This window comes from Gopherus flavomarginatus, chromosome 6 (assembly GCF_025201925.1).
Source record: "Gopherus flavomarginatus isolate rGopFla2 chromosome 6, rGopFla2.mat.asm, whole genome shotgun sequence".
Lineage (NCBI taxonomy): Eukaryota > Metazoa > Chordata > Testudines > Testudinidae > Gopherus > Gopherus flavomarginatus.
The window spans coordinates 109024160-109044151 of NC_066622.1; the positions used below are offsets into that span (position 1 = coordinate 109024160).

The 19992-nt window shown below is 38.3% G+C and overlaps 1 protein-coding gene across 1 annotated transcript in view; it reads right to left on the reverse strand.

Moving 5' to 3' along the window:
• Positions 1–1633: 1633 nt before the first annotated feature.
• Positions 1634–19992, reverse strand: part of LOC127053943 (uncharacterized) — a 30806-nt gene continuing 12447 nt past the window's right edge. Inside the window, exons 3-12 of the mRNA XM_050959436.1 lie at positions 14935–15010; positions 13406–13537; positions 12382–12505; positions 10426–10486; positions 10275–10321; positions 9735–9810; positions 8419–8520; positions 6607–7527; positions 5644–5754; positions 1634–2387 (exon numbers count right to left, since the gene is read on the reverse strand). Coding sequence (XP_050815393.1) covers positions 2072–2387; positions 5644–5754; positions 6607–7527; positions 8419–8520; positions 9735–9810; positions 10275–10321; positions 10426–10486; positions 12382–12505; positions 13406–13537; positions 14935–15010 — 1966 coding nt within the window. The 3' untranslated portion in view covers positions 1634–2071. The remainder of the gene's footprint in view (positions 2388–5643; positions 5755–6606; positions 7528–8418; positions 8521–9734; positions 9811–10274; positions 10322–10425; positions 10487–12381; positions 12506–13405; positions 13538–14934; positions 15011–19992) is intronic.

Below are 19992 nucleotides of genomic sequence, written 5' to 3' on the forward strand. Positions count from 1 at the left end.
TGAAGGAAAATTTGTTTCATTAATATGCACACCCTTTCTCAAAATTACTTCATCTTTGAGATACTTGTTACTGAATAAGGCTGTATTATTCTCATTATCACAGATTTAATGGAAAGCAAAAGTTAATTGTTGTAAAATATGAAAAATTTCAGCTTTGTACAATGAGCAAAAATTGGCAAATTGAGAGATAATCCTGACAGAGGGGAATGTCATTGAGGTGGAGAGTGCAGGAGAAAAGTGGAATTAGGGATGATTTGGAGCCAGCTGCCCTGTTGTTGGGCTCTCTCAGGTAAATCTGTAAGGGACCGGGGAAGAAGCAGGGAATAAACCCGGACGATATTAGGAAAAAGAAGATATAATTCTTCACCCTTCACTTACTCATGAAGTGTCAGGACCTCTTTCTCCCGAACTTGGTCATTTTCTTTGCATCTCTATGCTTTCAGCGGTCTAGTGCTTGATTTTCAAAAGAGCTCAACACCCATAATTGGGCCCAGATTTTGAAAAGCAGCTCCCATTCAGAATTTAGATTCTGTGTTGTGCTTTTCCTGGGATATTGTTTTACAAGGCTAGAAACCTGGAAGAAGTCCAGTCCATCTTGAAAGTGATCTTTTAGCAACACAGGCACATGGAGGATCAGGGCTATTCCAGATTTTCAACATTGGAGAACAATATCCCAACAAAACCACAATTTAGAATCAGTTGGACTAACTGAAAAAAAACCATCATTTGATGCGACAGGCATGTGCAGAACATTTCCCAGTTAGTTGTCAGTGTAGAAGTGTTAAAAGTAGAGCTGGTTGGGAATTTTTTTTAATTAAACTTCTATTTTTTTGGTCGCAAACTATTTTGTAAAAATTGAAAGAGTTTTGACAAATCTCCGGACTTGAAGAAGTATTGAAAAAAGTTGTTTAACAAAAACATTGACATTTTCTCAATCACAAATTTCAATTCTACAGTTTAAAATGACTTTTTGTTAAGAAATGTAAGCTAATTAGACTGAAAAAAGTTTTAAAATGTTGAAATTGAAAGTGAAAGTGGAATTTTGTTTTTGGTTTTCCATTTGAGATTTTGAATTTTTGTCTCAATTCAGAATGGGACAAATTTTCAACTCTCAAAAATATTTGAGGGATGGGAAAACCATTTCCCATCTGGCTCTAGTTAAAAGTCATTGTCAAGCTATGCTACACTGCTACATCAGAAACACAGGAGCATAAAACCAGAGAGTGTTCATCTGCAGCAGAATAATCTCAAGTGCTAAACCATTTTTCTACAGAAGTTCCAGGATGCTTGAGCAGATTTTGCAGAAATCTTTAATGCTTTTGAATTTATACAAAAGTTAGCCTTAGATCAGAGGTGGGCAAACCACAGCCCGCAGGCCACATCTGGCCCACGGGACCCTCCTGCCTGGCCCCTGAGCTCCCGCCCTGGGAGGCTAGCCCCTGGTCCCTCCCCCGCAGCCTCGGCTCGCCCTGCCCCCGGCCCCTCCCCCGCAGCCTCGGCTCGCCCTGCCCCCGGCGCAATGTACTTTTCTCCCTTAATACTGGCTTTTAACTGCAGGATTATGACATTGAGACTCCATTTTTTGTTAGCAGTTAGCAATAAGAAATCCAAGGTACCACCAAACAATTCAATGAAGTTGACATTACTTTCTGCTTTATTAATTTTCATAGTAGGTTTTCTGTAATTTCAAATGCTAGTCTAGTTTACGGTGCAGTGTTTTAGCTTTTATTACAAGTTTTGCATCCTGAAATTATTTGCATTTAAAGAAAGTTAAACAGAAACACAACCACTATCAGTCAGCTGTTTACTTTAGGATATAGGGTTCCAATTTCACTAGAAACAAGAACTATTTTAATTTCACCATGTGTTGAGGATTTGTCTCCAAATATACTTAACACACACTATTTCATAAATGTAAAGAACCACACATCAGTAGAAACTAGTCTTACAGTAGAGACAAGTTCTCTTAACATTGAAACTTGAATTTTCTAATTCGTAAAAAAAAATTGGTCCACATACAAAGTAAAATGGGTAAATACAGGTTTAATCAGAGCAAATGCTTTCTTTTTATTCAGTTCCAGCTGTAGCGCTCTCTTGGAGGTAAATCATAATGTGTTCTCTCTTCCTCTTCAGGTCTGTAATCTAGTGGCAAACCATAATTGTAATCAACTGTTACAATGGGTAATCTTTTGCCTTGCTCCATATCTCTTGTAAATTCACCTTGAAAAGGTTTCCTTTCATAATCAGTTGAATCATCTTCCTGGTGTATGGATGAGGACAGATGCATTGTGCGTGAAGAATATGGTGCAAATCTGTTTTTTCCCCCTCTGTTAAATTCATCTGAAGGATGTGTTCTCCTATTATCTTCAGGACAGCTAGGCCGATTACTATAATAAAACCAAATATTAACTATACAATTCTTAGATACACAATATTTCATTAATGATAACTGGCTGGCATTAAACTCTAAAATGGTGTAACTTCAAAGAGAAATTATAGGTAAGTAATTTACCCTTTAGTATACTGGAAATGGAAAAGGCAATCCAGCTCCAAATTCTTTCCTTTTTATACTTCATCTTAATACTACATAGCAACTTCATTACTCTCCTCACTTCCCTTCTTCATTCTTAGAGACAAATTTACCTAGGTATTGCTAACTTACTTGTATTTGTAATTCAAAAGAAGGCAAATATTAAGCTGACTACCCTTTCTGTAAGGTAGTTCTACCAGGAGTTCCCTATTTATTAATAATTTCTTCACGTTTGGATCATGTTTCTAGTTTTAAGCACCTAAATAATGTGAAAAAAAATCAACATTATCTTTCTTTTGGAATACATAATAGTAGCACTCTACTGCATGTTCTCTATTGCAATAATATTGTTCCTATGATATGGTGACTTAAGATCTAATAAGTACCATATATGCCATATGGTAAAGGGTGTACACACACACACTTTTACCATATAGACACACAATTGTTTTGTATTCCATCTCTCTGGTCACAAAAAAATTGTAATAGTGAGAATAATTAGCCACTAGAACAATTTACCAATGTGTGTGACGGATTTTCTATCACGGACAACTTTTAAATCAAGATTGGATGTTTTTCTAAAAGATACGGTCTAGGAATTATTCTGGGGGAGTTCTATTGCCTGTAAGGGCATCAGACTAGATGATCGCAATGCTCCCTTTTGGCCTTAGAATCTATGAATTTAGCATATGTACCATATCTTGGCTCTTTGCTTCAAGTGTAAATTATAGTATTTCACATTTACCTTCTTTATACGGCATTTGCCACCTGCCAATCCAATTACCTACATCAGAGGTTCTCAAACTGTGTCATGGCATGGACTACATTTTTAAATAGAGAAACTGCCTTGTGAAACGCCTCCCTCATATTCACAAGGAACACAACCCCCTCCGTCCAATTCATGATTACATCATCTCAATTGTTCACATAGAAAAGTAATAGCCAAAATGAATTCAGTGTAACTTTTGCAGCATTTCATGCAATGTAGCAGCTAGAAACAAAGAGGATGGCCAGCACTCCAACAACCACATTTAGGAACCACTGATCGAATCAATATAAGTATTTTTGTATCTGGTTTCACTGGCCCTCATAATTTGCTCATTTTCAGGTTCAAGATCACCTGCAGATTTTGTGAATTTTGGCTTTAATCCTGTAAAATACTTACGCAAGTGAGTAATTCGATCAACTGGTGTTAATGTTAGTTAGAGGATTAGAACTCCTCAAATTATTAGGGACTATGAAACCAGATTCACAAGATTTGGATTATTTAGGTCAGTCATGTCCTAACTGTGGTCCTTGGAATGCAGGTGTTCTCTGATTCTAACTAGCTAGTCTGCAGGTTTGGGACTTTGGTCTCAATATTATATATTCAAATCACATACACAAATTAAAAAGGGTCTTCTATCAGATTCTAAATAACCTTCATGGTCTGATCCAAATCCCAGAAAGTCAATGGAAAGACTCCTACTGATTTTTCTGGTGTTTGGATTGGACCCTCAGTGCTGATGATTTGAGCCATGCGCTACATGACAGCAGGATGGAAGAACTTCAAAGAAGAATATATCCCAAGTTTTTATTTTACACACACACACACACGATTATAACACGGTCCTCGGGAGACAAAAAATCTCACCGCGTTATAGGTGAGACCATGATATATCAAACTTGCTTTCCCCACACTCCCCGTTCCTTGTTCCCTGACTGCCCCCTCCAGAGACCCCCCTCCCTAATCACCCCAAGACCTCACCCCCTACCCAACCCCCGTCCCCTGACTGCTCCGATACCTATCCACCCCCCACCCCAACAGGCACTCTCCGACAGCGGCGGGAAGCAGAGCAGCACAGCCTCAGTGCGCTCCACCCTGCCAGCTACAGCACTCCGCTTCCCACCGTCGGTGAGTGCGGGGAGGTTGGGGAAAGGATGCCCCCCCACACTCGCCTGCGGTGGGAAGTGAAGGGACATGGCCCCAGCCTGCTCCGCTTTCCTTGCCCCGGCCCCAGCAGTGTCACTGGGGGGAGGCTGGGGCAAGGTCCTGCACTCACCTGCCTGGTGGGAAGTGGAGCACCTGGCTTGCAGCTGGCAGAGTGGAGCTGGCTGGGGCTGGGCTGCTCCACTTCCCGCCGCTGGTGAGTGCGGGGAGGTTGGGAAAGGACGCCCCCCGCACTCACTGGCAGCAGGAAACGGAGCGAGGCGGTCCCAGCCCGCTAACTCTGTCACCTCCCAGCGCTTTGCTTCCTACCGCTGGTGAGCGTGGGTAGGTTGGGGAAAGGACGCCCACCGTACTCACATGCGGCAGGAAGCGGTGCACTGTGGCTGGGAGCTGGCAGAGTGGAGCAGGCTGGGGCAGGGCTGCTCCGCTTCCACCACTGCTGGTGAGTGCGGGGGGAATCCCTTCCCCCAAGCCCCCTCCCCCTATTGACATGGCTGGGACCAGGGCAAGGGATGCAGAGCGAGCTGCTCCCGGCCCCCCACTAATCCCCCAGTCCACTCTGGGACTGCAGGGACCCCAAAAGTGCTCTCCCACAGCTACTGCCCCCCAGACCCTGGGGGAGGGAGGAAGCCCCTGCTACCCCCGAGACCCTCTGCCCCTTATCAAACCCCTCGGCCCCGGCCTGGTCTGGCACCCTTAACACGCTGCTCAGAGCAGTGTGTCAGAGCTTTACCGTGTTATATGTAAACCTGTGTTATATCGGGTGGCATTATATCGGGGTAGAGGTGTATATAATAAATAAGCTTTTGTTCCTTTACAGTGGAATGATTTGTGAAAACCATGCTACCAGGAATAAGGATTTTCCAGTGACAGTCAGAGTATGTACTTTAAAATCCTGATTTTTCAGACCTATGTGAAACTTTATTGTCTCTGGTATCTAAAATTCTGGTAACAAGTACCATGTATTATAATGTCTCATCCATTATCAGATATAATTATAAACATGCATGAATTTCATAATACATTTCCATTATAAATTGCTTATATTGCAGTTTAGCGAGAACAAATATCTAGTTTGACAACTGCATATCCAATGTAAATTTCTATGGTCATGGTGGCGAGGGATGGTAATGTGTAGAGGGGTATGTAGATTGATATGCAATATATGAATGCTGATATTTACCTGTAACTTCTACTGAAATCATCATTATCAGATCCGTAATCTCTGTGACGTGAAGGAGAAGAAGAAAAGTGAGGGTCTGGTAAATTTTCATGGGAGGAAAATGACCGATTTCTGAAAGAAACAAAAGAATTACACACTAGTTTTTCTTAACATGTAAAATAATTCACTAATTCTAGTGAAAGATTTTAGATTTTTTTAAAAAGTAACCAAAACTAGTTAGCATGGAAGGAATGTCTTAGTTATATAAGTGAGAGTATAATTATATTATTTTAGCAATATCAAAATTATAAAGTCTCAGAAGAATGATCTAATATCCCTAATTTTTGATATACACAATTTAAACAATGAAGGACAGAAATAAGTCTTTAAAATTTATTTCAGTATTTGGGAGTGCTATAATTTAAGTGTAAAAAATAGTGCTACAAATTTTATGTCAAAGCTTTTACTTTTGAACCCAACAGTTGTTTTAACAAGGTGCGTATTTGTTTTAGAGAGTCATCAAGGATTTACAGTTCTTAAATGAGAGGTTCGCTAGCAGACATTACTTATGAAATAAGCAACTGAAATCCAACACTTCCTCACTGCTTTGCTGATTACCTCAACTTGGTTAAAGGGATTAACATAATATCATATTACCTTCAATCCTGAGGACTGATTTTCAGATGCAAACCTCTTCACTATAAAATGAAGTGAGATGAAACATTTTGTCTCAAGTTGATTCTGACCAGTTACTGGAAATGTGCTTTAATTTAATTCGGCTCTCTAATTTAAGAAAGTACAGAAACACTCTGGAGATGACAGTTTCCCAACCTTAGGGCCTGATTCTGCAAACCCTTACATGAGTAAAAGGAGGGGAAAAAACCTAACTAATTGCTCATTATCCTAAAAATGTCATTAATAATATGCTGAGGAACAACACTTGCTACTCCCTAAATCTGCTGTAAGAGCAAAACAATACTTCACCTGTCTGAACACCATTCACGTGGCAGGTCGTCATGGTCATGAAAAGGTTGCAGTCTTTGTCCATGCCCCTTATTAACAAAATCAAAATCTTTCAACTGTGTCTGTTCCTGTAGGTCATCATAAACCTGACTGTCATGAAAAGGTCTTCGCCTTTGTCCAGGACCCCTATTATCAAAATCTTTCAACTGCATCTCTGTTTGTATATCATTGTGAGGCTGATGATCATGAAAAGGTCTCAGCCTATGCCCACGGCCCCTATTAACAAATTCAAAATCTCCCAACTGCATCTGTGGTTGTAACTCATCATGCGTTTGGTAGTCATGAAAAGGTCTCAGCCTTTGCCCAGGCCCCTTGTTGATGAAATCTAAATCCTTCAACTGCATCTGTGCCTGAAATTCATCATGAGACTGGTGGTCATGGAAAAGCCTTCGTCTCTGTCCACGGCCTCTGTTAACAAAGTCAAAATCTTTCAGCTGCATGTCATCCTGTAAGTCACTGTGAGATGGGTGATCAGGAAAGGGTCTCTGCCTTTGTCCACGGCCTCTATTAACATACTCAAAGTCTCTTGACTGCATGTCTCCCTGTAAGTCATCATGAAACTGGTGGCCATGAAAAGGTCTCAGTCTTTGTCCAGGCCCCTTGTTACTGAAATCTAGATCTTTCAGCTGCATGTCTTCTTGATAGTCATCATAAAACTGGTGGTCAGGAAAAGGTCTTCGCCTTTGTCCGGGTCCCCTGTTGTAGTCCCAATCTCTCATTTGCATTGGCGCTTGTAAATCGTCCTGAGATTGGTGGTCATGAAATGGTCTTCGTCTTTGTCCAGGTCCCTTGTTAATGAAATCGAAATCTCTCAACTGTATCTGTCCTTGTAAATCATTGTGAGAGTGGTCATCATCATAAATTCTTAATCTTTTCCCTGGCCTGTGAAGAAAATTAATATTTTTAAACAGCTTATTTGCATTTATGTTATAAATATTTCAAGTTAGCCATCCAAACAAAGCAGCATTTTTTTAAACATCTCAGGATTGAGAACAAAGGACATTATCACTCAAATATGTAAAGGTACTAATATATTAACAGTCTAAACTAATTATAGTATATATTATATGTATTCTATAACCTTGTCTCCTTCACCAACAGAAATTGATCCAATAAAAGATGTTACATCACCTCTACCACCCTGTCTTTCTAATTATATTATAAAACATATTCTATTGTCAAGACCAGGGGTTCTCAAACTGGGGGTCATGACCATGAGGTTATTACATGGGAAGTCATGAGCTGCCAGCCTCCACCCCCCAAACCCTGTTTCACCTCCAGCATTTATAATAGTGTTAAATGTCAAAAAGTGTTTTTAATTTATAAGGGGGGGTTGCACTCAGAGGCTTGCTGTGTGAAAGGGGTCACCAATACAAAAGTTTGACAACCACTGGTCAAGACTGTGAAAACCACTATAATTCTATATCACCTTTTTAAGAGACAAGCAAACCCAAAATAATCCCACAGAAAACTAACACCACAAACTACTATACTTGAATGTTATCAAGGAACAGGAGATACATGTCTCTTCCAAAACGAAAGGATAAAAACTTTTACCACATAAAAATTTCCCCAGTGAATCCAAAGTACTTGTAATGGAAGACAGCCTGTCCTAATATTCCCTTGCTTCATCTTTTTATCACAATCTTCATTTATTTTAAAATAGGTATACTGAATTAATAGTACTGAAAATAAAACAGAATACCAATGTAACTATTGAAATAGTTATCTTTCACACTACATTTTTTAAAAAATGTCATTTTTGCCAATTACCCAGGAAAATCTTCATTTGGGAATCTATCTACAGGTCCTTCCATCACATTTGGTGGAGGTATAATATCTTCATCAGGATTCCATACATCCATTCCAAGATTACTAGGGAAAATAAAAGCATTTAATATAAAATTTCCTCTATTAAAAATATTATTGAAAGGAAGTATGTACTTTTTTTCCAGTTGTGGAAATAAACCGGCATTATGGGAGTGCTGGAAAGCTAAGGTATCACAGAAGTGTAGGACTGGAAGGGACCTCAAGACAGGACCTCAAGTCCAGTCCCCCGTTCTCAAGACAGGACTATGTGTACATTTGGGAGAATTTCAGTTTATTTTTGTTCTGAACAGGCTGATAGAAGAAGGCAAAGAAAATACTTCACTGACATATGACTCATTGACAGTTGGGGTGAAGCCCCATGGTTTTTTGCAAAATTGTCCCTCAATTACTTCACCCCTTCCCATATGAAAGTATACATGATAGTGATTAATACAGAAAAGTTTCCCTATATACATTCTCATAATACAGGAAAAAGGGACATTTAGTGAAAGGCCAAAAATAATTAATTAAAAAAACAGAGCTTACAACTTCACTTTTACAATGATATCATAAAGGCAAAAGAGTTTTGTAGAACAGATGGATTAGAATGACATCTACAGTTACATCAGATTGGATTTTTTTAAAATAAGGAATATAAATCCTCATGCTTCAAGACATACATCTGCTACTGACAGACAGGGGCTAGGAAGAATCTTCTCTTCTGGGCCTAGTCTGCTACAGGGTCTGTTGCATCTTCCTCTGAAATATCTGGTAGTGGCCATTGATAGAAACAAAACAGCAGGCTAGATAGACCATGGGTCTGATCTGGAATGGCAATCCCCTATGTAGCATATCCAGAAAGGTTAATAGATCCAGACTCTGGCAGGCTAAGAGGAGAGAGTGAATTCCAGAGTTAAGGGGCCCTCACTAGTAATTTTTTGTCAGCTCCTCCCTCCCATTTATGACTCTGCTGAATGCACCTAAGGAAGTAGGACAAAACAACAGAAGAATTTAATAAAGAAAAAAAAATCAACTTTTAAAAGAAAACCCTTTGCATGATGTACATTTATAATATAAAACCTAAGGGGAAAATTACACTTCATACCATTCATAACAGAAGTCTTCAAAGATAAGCACTCTTTGTGTAAAGTGTAATAAGAAAGGTCAATATGTGCTTAACAGGACAAAAGACAACATTTTAAATATGACTCAAGCATTGAAAATACAAGGAACTGCACTTGACAACTTCAATTATGTAATTATTAAAAGCCTTTGCCTACCTTCTCATTGGCTGAGTTCTGAGATCTGTTAGATATACAAGACCATCCATACGATGACCTCTAGCATCACCAAAAGCTGAAGAAAATTATAAAAAGATTAGCGTGTGCAGTTAAACATGATTGGAACACAGCTGCATATAATGCGGTCAATCAGGGCTCCATGTAAACCGTGGCATAATAAAACCGTGGCATGTAAAACTTAAAATAAGTTCACTATTGATTCCTGTGACTCAATTTTAAATTGCAGCAGACTGCACAAACATTTTTGCAGCAAACTGTTTTCCAACTGTAACTATTGCAGTTGCTACTTATGATTGCATCAATACACAGAAACCTTCAAAACCAATAATGGGGTTGGAGGGAGGGAACTGTCCTCTTAATGTGGTTCGGATCTGATGGTGCCCAAATACTGCCAGGCATGGAAGCAGCAGCAGGAAGGATTTATCTGTGGGAACCCATGCAGGAGTTAAGTATGAGGTAGCTGTCACAGAACCACTCCAGACACAGAGCCCCATGTTTTGTTCAAGTTCTAGGAAATACCTTGAATTGCTGTCTCTGGATCCCAACCTTCAACATCAATAAGGTATCTGACAAAGAACATGGCTGAATTATTATAAAGGTATAGATTATGACTGACATAAATATACTTTTCTAATGAAAAAAATTATCTGAATTTTCATGTAATACTTGCCTACATATAAGGTAGCCAGTTCTATTAATTCCATTGGTACAATGAACTCCAATGAGTTTATCTATAACAAAGGGAAAAAAAAAACAAAAATACCATAAAATAATTAGTGCAAAAGAGAAAGAAATAATCTATTGTTTACACTAAAGCAGTTTCAGTGAGCATGTTTTCTGTTTGCAAAATTATTATTAAGCCTGTACACACCAGGAGATATGTCCAGAATTTATGTTCTTCCTGCTGGATTTGTAGCAGCAGTTAATTCAATGCTTCCCACTTCCCAACCTCTTGGAACATAAACTAGTCCATGCAGGGCACAGAAAAAAGAAGGGGGAAACTGGTGATAAAAAAGCTGCCTGACTAGATAACCATCAACCACACTGTGATAAGGAAACTGAATCAAAAACTAGAACAAACATGACTGACTTTGAGGGCAAATTTAAACAGCCACCAAACTTACTTTCACAAGGAGTTCACTTACAGATTCTCCTGAACCCTTCCAAAAGCAAAAACACTGAAGTCAGCCTCGCAGCCTACTGGTAATGAAATGCATTACTAGAGGGATCCAAGCACAGGCATCTAAATTTGGTCCATTATTCCTGGATGGCAGATGCCTGAGGCATTGTGGAGGCAGTGCATTTAGCTTCTTGCTTTGTATTGCCATCTCCAGTCAACTCAGGAGTGGCACGAGAAAGCTGTCTCTCTTCATCCAGTTGCAAACTAGGAAGTTGGGGTTCTGACCAACATTCAGAACAAAACATTCCAACCCAAAGGGTCCCTGAAGGAATGCCTTTGTCACATCCAAATCATTAGATTATGCAGGAAGGAAACTCCCTACACTTCAGCTCATAAGCCAAAAACAGCAACCAAGGAGCCAGAACATTAACTACTCGGATAAGAAAGAACCATCTCATAATACCATTCTTCTTTTCTAATACTTCAAATTTGGGCCCTGTTTTCTGAGATTTACGTCCACCTGCAAACTGGCTAATCACAACAGAATCATACATCTTATCTGAGGTAGAGCAGTGCAACTTTGGCAATGGAAATTTTCTGACACAAACCATTACAGAGCTATCACAGTAAGAAACCAGGACATGGCAAGAGCCTCCAATACTAAGGGAAAGATAAAAAGAGATACACATGTAGGTTGTAGCAGGATGTGTGCAACAAGTTCTTCCACACATAGAGCTGTCACACCACTATGTAAATTCCCAACCACCTCTATAACTATATCATGCTCTTAAAGAATTACTATCTTCATGAGAGCAAAGGAGTATCCAGCTGCCATCAAAATATCTTGACATGATGCCTTGTAGCTACTAAACTTTATAACCGATTAAATGACATCTTCATGCTCTTGAGCTATCTCCTTGACTCCTAATTCAGAGAACTGAAGGTCACATTACTAAGTGGTTCTGCTATGAAGTAGCGGGTGGCGATCAGACAGGAGGCTATCACATTACATGCCTTCAACAGGGTAAGGCTACCTCACGATCACAATGGAAGAAAAAAAGTATGATCAGAAAATCCTTGATTGTGTCCAATTACAAAAACACAGAAAGTGTTATGAAAAGTATTACTTATTATACACAGAACTATGCCAGTGGCTCTCAAGCTGTGGTCTGTGAACAAGCGGTGATCCATGAAGTGCCTGCTGGTCACATGGGCTAGCTCTCCTTGTTCTCAGCTGGCACATCACATTAAATACAGCTAAAAATATGACACTATTAGGAAGGCAGTCTGTGTAATAAATGCTGTAGCTGATATGAGCATTTTGGAGTGGCAAAAGGGATAGGAGATGGTCCACGAGACTATGAAGTTACAAAACTGGATCACACTATGAAAAAGTTTGAGAAACCTGACCTGTAGAAGTGAACATCTATTGTGATTAATACATCATACATTTAGGATTTAATTAACATTTTGGTCTTTTATAGCATTAAAGATGCTGTTAATTACCATTTCCTGCATTTTCCCAAAGGAACTTTCTGACCCATTTTTTGAATTGTAGAATAGTAGCATTATCGGGGACTTCAAGTCCAACAGTATACAGTTTCTTATACTGCACACTTTTAGGTAAATCCTAGCAACAACAAGGAGAAAAAAAATAGCAACAATCATTAGTCATTAAAATCTTGTACCACCATAAAATTTACAAACAATATATAAAATAACCCAGATGTAAATCACTGGTTCAAATCTGTATCAGTAGTGATTGAAAATCGTCATTTTGTAGTTATATTAGAAAAGCTGTACTCACAATAACTGCAATAGCAAATAGTCCTCTTGTTGGGAAGAGTCAAGCTCAGGCAAGAGATCTAAGTTTGCAGTGGAGATGGAACTACCCCTTTCAATACCTCCTGGTCACAGTAGATGGACATTGGTTGGACTGACGAGGGAAGCTTGTACTGCCATTCAAATCCTCTTCATGAAGAGTATCAAGCTTCACCTCGTCTCCTTTACTTATTTTATCCCATTATCATGTATATTCAAGGGTCTACATTTAGTAACACATGCTTCTATTTACTCTTGCACAGAGCACATTAAATGGATATTCCCAATTACAATGTAAAGAATTTTTTTTAAATCAGTGCAGAGTTAATCCATTCATACAGCATAATAGTGAAAGAAATATTATATTTTTTAAAAGATATAGCATCTGTCTTCAGGGCAGGAGCCATGTCTTCCTGTGTGTTTGTGCAATGCCTAGCATAGTAGTCTTGATCAGAGAATCTGGGAACTACAGTACTATAAATAAATTTAATGATTAAATGCTAGAAAATCAAGCCATAATTGAATGCTAGCTGAGATTAAGATGATATTTCCTTCATGATACAATTCTGCATAAATTTGTGCTGGAAACGGGATACCAGATTATATGGTTCACTTGTCTGTTCCAACATGACAATTTCTAGACGGGCATTAAAGATAAAAGGTAGCAGTAATTGTGCATTTAATTTTGCCATTACTGATTTACTATTACCTTAACTTCATAATACCGTGTGGTGTATGTTAAATCAATAATTAATCCAAGTTCCACGTTTAGGGCCTTCATTGCAGCAATCAGGTCTTTGGGTGTAAATTTCTGGGTTGGAGTAAGTCTCTGGTTAATTGCCTGTGATGAAAAAGGGAAATGAAGATTGTATTTTACAAATTCCAATAAAAATAGAAACATCTGCCTCATAAAATGAATCAGGAACAAGAGGAAACATAGGCATTCAATGTATTGTGTGGATTAAAAAACTAAATTGAGATGGAACTGACAACCCAAAATAAATTCATGATTTTATTGTATGATATTATGACAACAGATAACACTGTGGCAACAGCTCAGCACAATAAGCACTAATTTCATATCAAGAAAAAAGTCCTGCACAATGAAGAATGAATATAACAATTTAAAGTAATTCCTTGAACACAGACAAATCTAGCACTGATGTCAATAAGCAAAACAAAATATAAAAATCTCACCCACTTGATCTGCAAAAAATCCCAACCAACTGGTCTATTCTACATAAAAACTAGGGAGCTCTGATAGAACAGCTTACTGGCTCACCAATCTTCCCACAAATGATGGGGATACTTATTTTTCCCTGCCTGTTTGTTTTCTTCTCTGTCACTCATGTTACTAGATGCTATATAAATTTATAATTTTGCATTAAGATCATTTTTTCCCTGTATATTTGAAGCAAGGTCTGATCAGGATTGAAGTGAGCGCAAGAAGAATGTAGACAGCAGCAAAAAATTCTCTGAGCATTAGGGCCAGGCAAAGTATCAGGGAGCCTAAACAGCTCCATGACAGCTTCCAGTCTCTGCTTTGACCAACATAAACTCAGCAAAACAGAGAATTTGGCCAACCATGTGAAAGAAATTAAGATGGAACTTTCATATAAGATGGTGCCTACATACCATTAAAGAGCATTTAAGCAAAACGTTTCTTTAAAATACACTTCTTTTGTCCATTTCTGGGCAATTTACAGGAACAGGATATGGAGAAAATTTATAGCCACTATTTCAAAAGTGGTCCAGTGACCACTAACCTTTAATAGGTGATCATCATGTATGTGAAATTAATTTCTGGTTTGTGTCAAGTGGACAGTTATCCACATCACAAAAATCACCACCACAAATAGGACTCATTACAGTAGTTTCAGAAGATGCAAAAGACTGGGCTCAAAACTGAACCAACACACTCTGGAAGCACTAAATTCTGTAATGTTAAATGAATGGTGCAGATTAACTGGTGAGAAAATCATGATGTATAAGAAATAAGTAAATTTACTCAGTAACACCAAATACCAGTCTACACCTAAAAAAGCGAACATCTTTAGTTTACGGAAAGCTCATTGGAAAAGGACTGAATGTGCTAAATACTAATTTTAATAGAAAAATAATTTCTGTAATTTTTCACATTGAATCTGTTCTGCAGTTTGCATGAATTTGAATGCTATTTTCCATAATTCTTCACACAGCAATTAGTACGGATTGACTGAAACAACATTTTATACATACCCCTTTTAAAGGCACTTTGAAAGCAATGAATCTCGTTCCTGGTATAGGCTGTCCAACTGGTGTCAAAGTCCGCCATCTTTTATAAAAAAAATATATATTTGTATATTTTTCTGAATACTTAAAGGATAAAATACTTTTCAAACTATATTAATATGATACAAGTCACTTGAAGTTTCATATAAAACAGTGAGTTCTGTAATAAAGGTTCTTCTTCTTTGGAGTAAGCTTTCCTCAGCAAATGCACAAAAAAATACTGCTCTTTTTGTTCTTGAGATAAATTTGAAGCTACATTAAATGTCTTATAAACATCAGACTCTGCTGCTCCCATATCACTCCAAACAGAAAGATGTAAATAGCACCCTGGTCTCCCTGATGGATCATAAGCTACTTGCTTGACATGTCAATGGGCCAGATTTCCAAAAAAAACCAACTTCAGAACCAAGCAGCAATCCTATTTGGGCATCTAAATGAAGTGGTCAGGTTTTCTACATGTTTAGCTGACTACTTTATTAAGGTGCCTAAATAGAAACTGAACTCTTTTGAAAATCTGCCTTATTTCACCAGGAGATATTTCGATTTAAATAAATCCAAAATAAATACTATTAGCTAGCATGACTAGTGAAACATTTATTTTGTTTTGTTTCAATATTACACATTTGAATAATGTTAATAAATTACTATTGGGGGTAGGGGGGGGAATTCATATATTCCACAGTCAGAGGGAACCACTGTCATCATCTAGTCCAGTGGTTCTCAAACTGTGGGTTGTGACCCCAAAGTGGGTCATGACCCAATTTTAATGGGGTCATCAGGGCCAGCATTAGACTTACTGGGACCCAGGGCTGAAGCTGAAGACTGAGCTCCACCCCTGCTTGGGGGAATGGGGCTTGAGCTGCATCCCCCTCTCTGCCCACCTGGGGTGGCAGGGCTTGGCCTGAGTCCCTCTTTCCTTCCACACTCCCCCCCCGCCCCCAACAAGGCAGCAGGGCTTGGGCTCCGATGCCCCCCATCTCCCTCCTCGTTCATGTAGTAACTTTATTGTCAGGAGGGTTGCGGTGCAATGAAGTTTGAGAACCCCTGATCTAGTCTGATCTCCTGTATAACACAGGACACACAACTTCCCCAATTTAATTCCTAGACTATATCTTTTAGAAAAACATCCAATCTTGATGTAAAAGTTGCCAATGACAAAGAATCCACCATGACACTTCGTAATAGGGAAAGGTGCCCACGATGCTGGAAGAACATGAGTATTATTTAGGTGAGTCAATTAGGATATAGAATTAGCATTTCTCAGAACACAAAGATTCTTCCATTATTCAGTACAGCTACACAAATTATACGGAGAGACTACTGGCCCTCCATAACTAAGTCTGCAACCTGGTTTCCATTATGAGACCAATCTTCACCGATCTTCTAAGAAAGCACAAGAAAAATATTTTCTAGTGACAGTTTTTGTGATCACTGTTAGTATAGAATGGGATTTTGCCCATAAATTTCAAGTAATTAAATGAAATGGTTCTGAAGTTACAAGTTAAAAATTAGTCCTTTGTACATTAAAAAAAAAATCTTCAAAATGGAATGGTTACAGTTAAAAATTTGTATATAGCTGTAAAACCACACTTGTACTGAGATGAACTGAATTAGGACGATGAAATTTGGGAGGGAAAGAGCCCGTAGGTCGAAGGGGTGTCTAACAGTGTTTTGGTGAAAATATTTTAATTTGGGTGAGTTATAAGCCTTTGAAAATCAACCATTGTGCATGCACTGTTAGCACATGGCCAAAATGTTAACTATGTACTGCATATGCACCTGGATCTCAGTGAGTTAAAAATTCAACTGTATCCCCTTATCCCATCAAGGAGAAATTCTAAATTATTCTAATATGGAAGCTCATGATAGGTTACATGACTTGTTAAAACTTGCACAGGAAGTTTGGGGCAGGAAACAATATATTTATCTAAGGTAGCAAAGCTGCTAAACCACAGAACTCTGTATCTGATGCTTACTGATCTGTAGAATAGGGCCACTCAAGTTTATCTAGCTTTGTCAAATGTTTTAAAATCTACAGAGGAGACGTCAAATATAAGTGTAGTCTGTTTTACAGAAAGGTAAATAGGCACAAAATGCTGTGGGATGGACTTCGGCCAGCAGAGGAAAGAAAAAGCTTGTCCTCTTTAAGGATCGCTGCACTGTGCCCCCCTGGGCTTGAGTACAGGAGATAGAGGGGCTCTGTGGCTAACTGTTTGGGTAGCAGCATATAATATAAGTTTACTGGCTCCCATATACTCAAGGGAAGATTTATAAGCCCTTCCCCATGCCCAAAGGTGATATTATACACTAGGAAGAAAAACTGACTGATTTGCCTGAATGGCACTGTCATGGGATTGGCTAGGCCATTGCCTGTAAGCCTGGCTCTGTTGTGTGAAATCAGGCAAGTGAGTGATTTTTCTCTCACAATCTGTAATGTGGTACGCTCTTTGCAAGGAGTTTTGTGAGCTACAGATGAAAATACACTATATAACTGTAAAGCATTTTTATTAGACATTTTTCATGTTTAGGGCATAAGGAAGTTTAAGGACCAGGCTGGAAGGCAAGGTTCATCTAATGCAATATACATGGGCCTAGCAGTTAGAGACACAGACGACAGACCTGGTTCTAATATTAATTTTCCATGTGACCTTCATGAATGGAGGGCTTGTCTCAATTAAGGAAACCTGCTAATTATACTGGTATAAACTTCCCTTACCTAGACAAATCCTTCCTTTTTCTGAGCAATAATTTTACAATCCGTAAAATGGGTGTAGTAATAGTTACCTACTTCCTAAAAGTGTTACAAAGCCCACTTAAATGTGTTTAAAGTGCTAAGAGTAAAGTATTAAAGATATACTGTCACTTTATTCTTATTATTTAACATTTACATTGCAGTAGCACTTAAAGGCCAAGGAGGTTGGGGCTCCATTGTGCTACTTAAAAATGTGGTCAGTTCCTAAAAGGCAATCAGTTTCAAAATAAGTTAAGTTTCCGTTACAAAACATGACCCTGGGTATTCCCTGCTAATTTTTACTGGTTTAATATTATTTTCCTATTTAAAAAAAAATGTTTTTCTCCCTGTTGCTGTGCTGAATATCCACACGAACAAAAGAAGAAACAAACTGTCCACAATGTGCATTTGACAGCACTATCTCAAAGCCCAAAATAAGTTGTTACTTTTTATTGTAGTTTTTAAGTTAATGGTGTCCGATAAAGTTTTGTAGTGGTAGAGCTGAGAATAGAACAAAGGAGATCAGCCTTGCAACACTGTATTCATTACTTTAATTCACGTGGCCTCCAGGGCATCACAACCACACTGGAAACTTCGGAAAGTGATTGTAAGGTTTAAACTTTTAAAGTCCAGCAAATTACACTAAAGTGCTTCACAGTGCTCCCAATATTCAAAGCTAGTAGAGATGGAGCAGAAAAAAGGCTAAACTCTACTGTTCATGTACACCCTAATGTCCTAGATAACAGATCGAGCACAGACACTTAAAACATACTTTTTGTGTGTGAAAATGCTTTCAAATGATCTCTACTTCAAAACGACTGAACCAATTTCCTTCAAACTCAGTTTGCTCCTTATATCTCATTAACAGCCACAAAACAAAAGCAATCTTGAAGGAAATTGATCCAGTCCCTATGTATATGAAAAACCTTTTCTCAGAATATATTGGGGAAAATAGATATTTTACACATAAAGAACTAATAAATATCTGAATGAATTCTACTGAAACTTTCCAAAACACTCCCTTCTGGGTAAAAATCAAGCACAGAAAAATTTCCAGTCCCCAATTAACTGGTTTGAGTAATTTATAAGCAACTTAAGTAGGGGGTTTAAAGAAAGTTGCATTTCAACCTTAAATATAGTCATTGCTACCATAATAAAATGGCCAAAAAAATCACCTAGATCAGGGGTCAGCAACGTTTCAGCAGTGGTGTGCCGAGTCTTCATTTATTCACTTTAATTTAAGGTTTCGTATGCCAGTAACACATTTTAATGTTTTTAGAAGTTTCTTTCTATCTCTATAATATATAACTAAGCTATTGTTGTATGTAAAGTAAACAAGGCTTTTAAAATATTTAAGAAGCTTCATTTAAAATTAAATTAAAATGCAGAGCTCCCAAGACAGGTGGCCAGGACCCGGGCAGCATGAGTGCCACTGAAAACCAGCTTGAGTGCTGCCTTCAGCACCCGTGCCATAGGCTGCCTACCCCTGACCTTGATTCTACCTAACAGTTCTAATAAATGTGACTTTTATGATGCAATAAAAAGTTGATAAGTAGCTGGATAGTGTAATTTATTTTGGGAAAGGAGGAGAAAAAAAAAGACTGAGACACTCAAATTCAAATTATGCCAAGTCAGAAGTCACAAAAATCGGGTGTAGGGAGCTAAAATGTGATCTGTATAATTTCTTTTCATATTTTAATGTAACCAACACTGATCTCAGCATTAGAAAAATTGGATTTCTTCAGCTACGAATTGCAATTTTGTTTATAAAGGCCATTGTTTATATGAACAACAGGAAGGAGTTGGCTAAAGCTATTTATATAGTGCAAATAAGGATGCTGAAAAAAGAGGGGACTTGTACGTTAAAGGTATATTGATTAGTGTTCTGAAAGGCCAAAATATAGCTTGAAAATTGGAGAGTTTGTTTGTGGAATTGGACATACAAGAGTTGTTAGATGTGCAACAATATTTATTTTTAACTGGACTAATTGCCTAACCTACAGCAAATATTTTCATAGAAGCATTCTACTGCACGCTCAACCTGTGCACTTACTGAAAATTTTACCTCAGCTTCCTGCTGCACTGATTTTACCAGTTAGTTACAGATATCTGTTTATTGACAACCAGAGTGACCAGATAGAAAATGTGAAAAATCGGGACAGGAGATGGGGGGGTAATAGGCACCTACATAAGAAAAAACCTCAAATATCGGGACTGTCCCTATAAAATTGGGACATCTGGTCACCCTATTGACAACTGTAGATTTAATCTATATTTTTAATTGATCAAGAGCA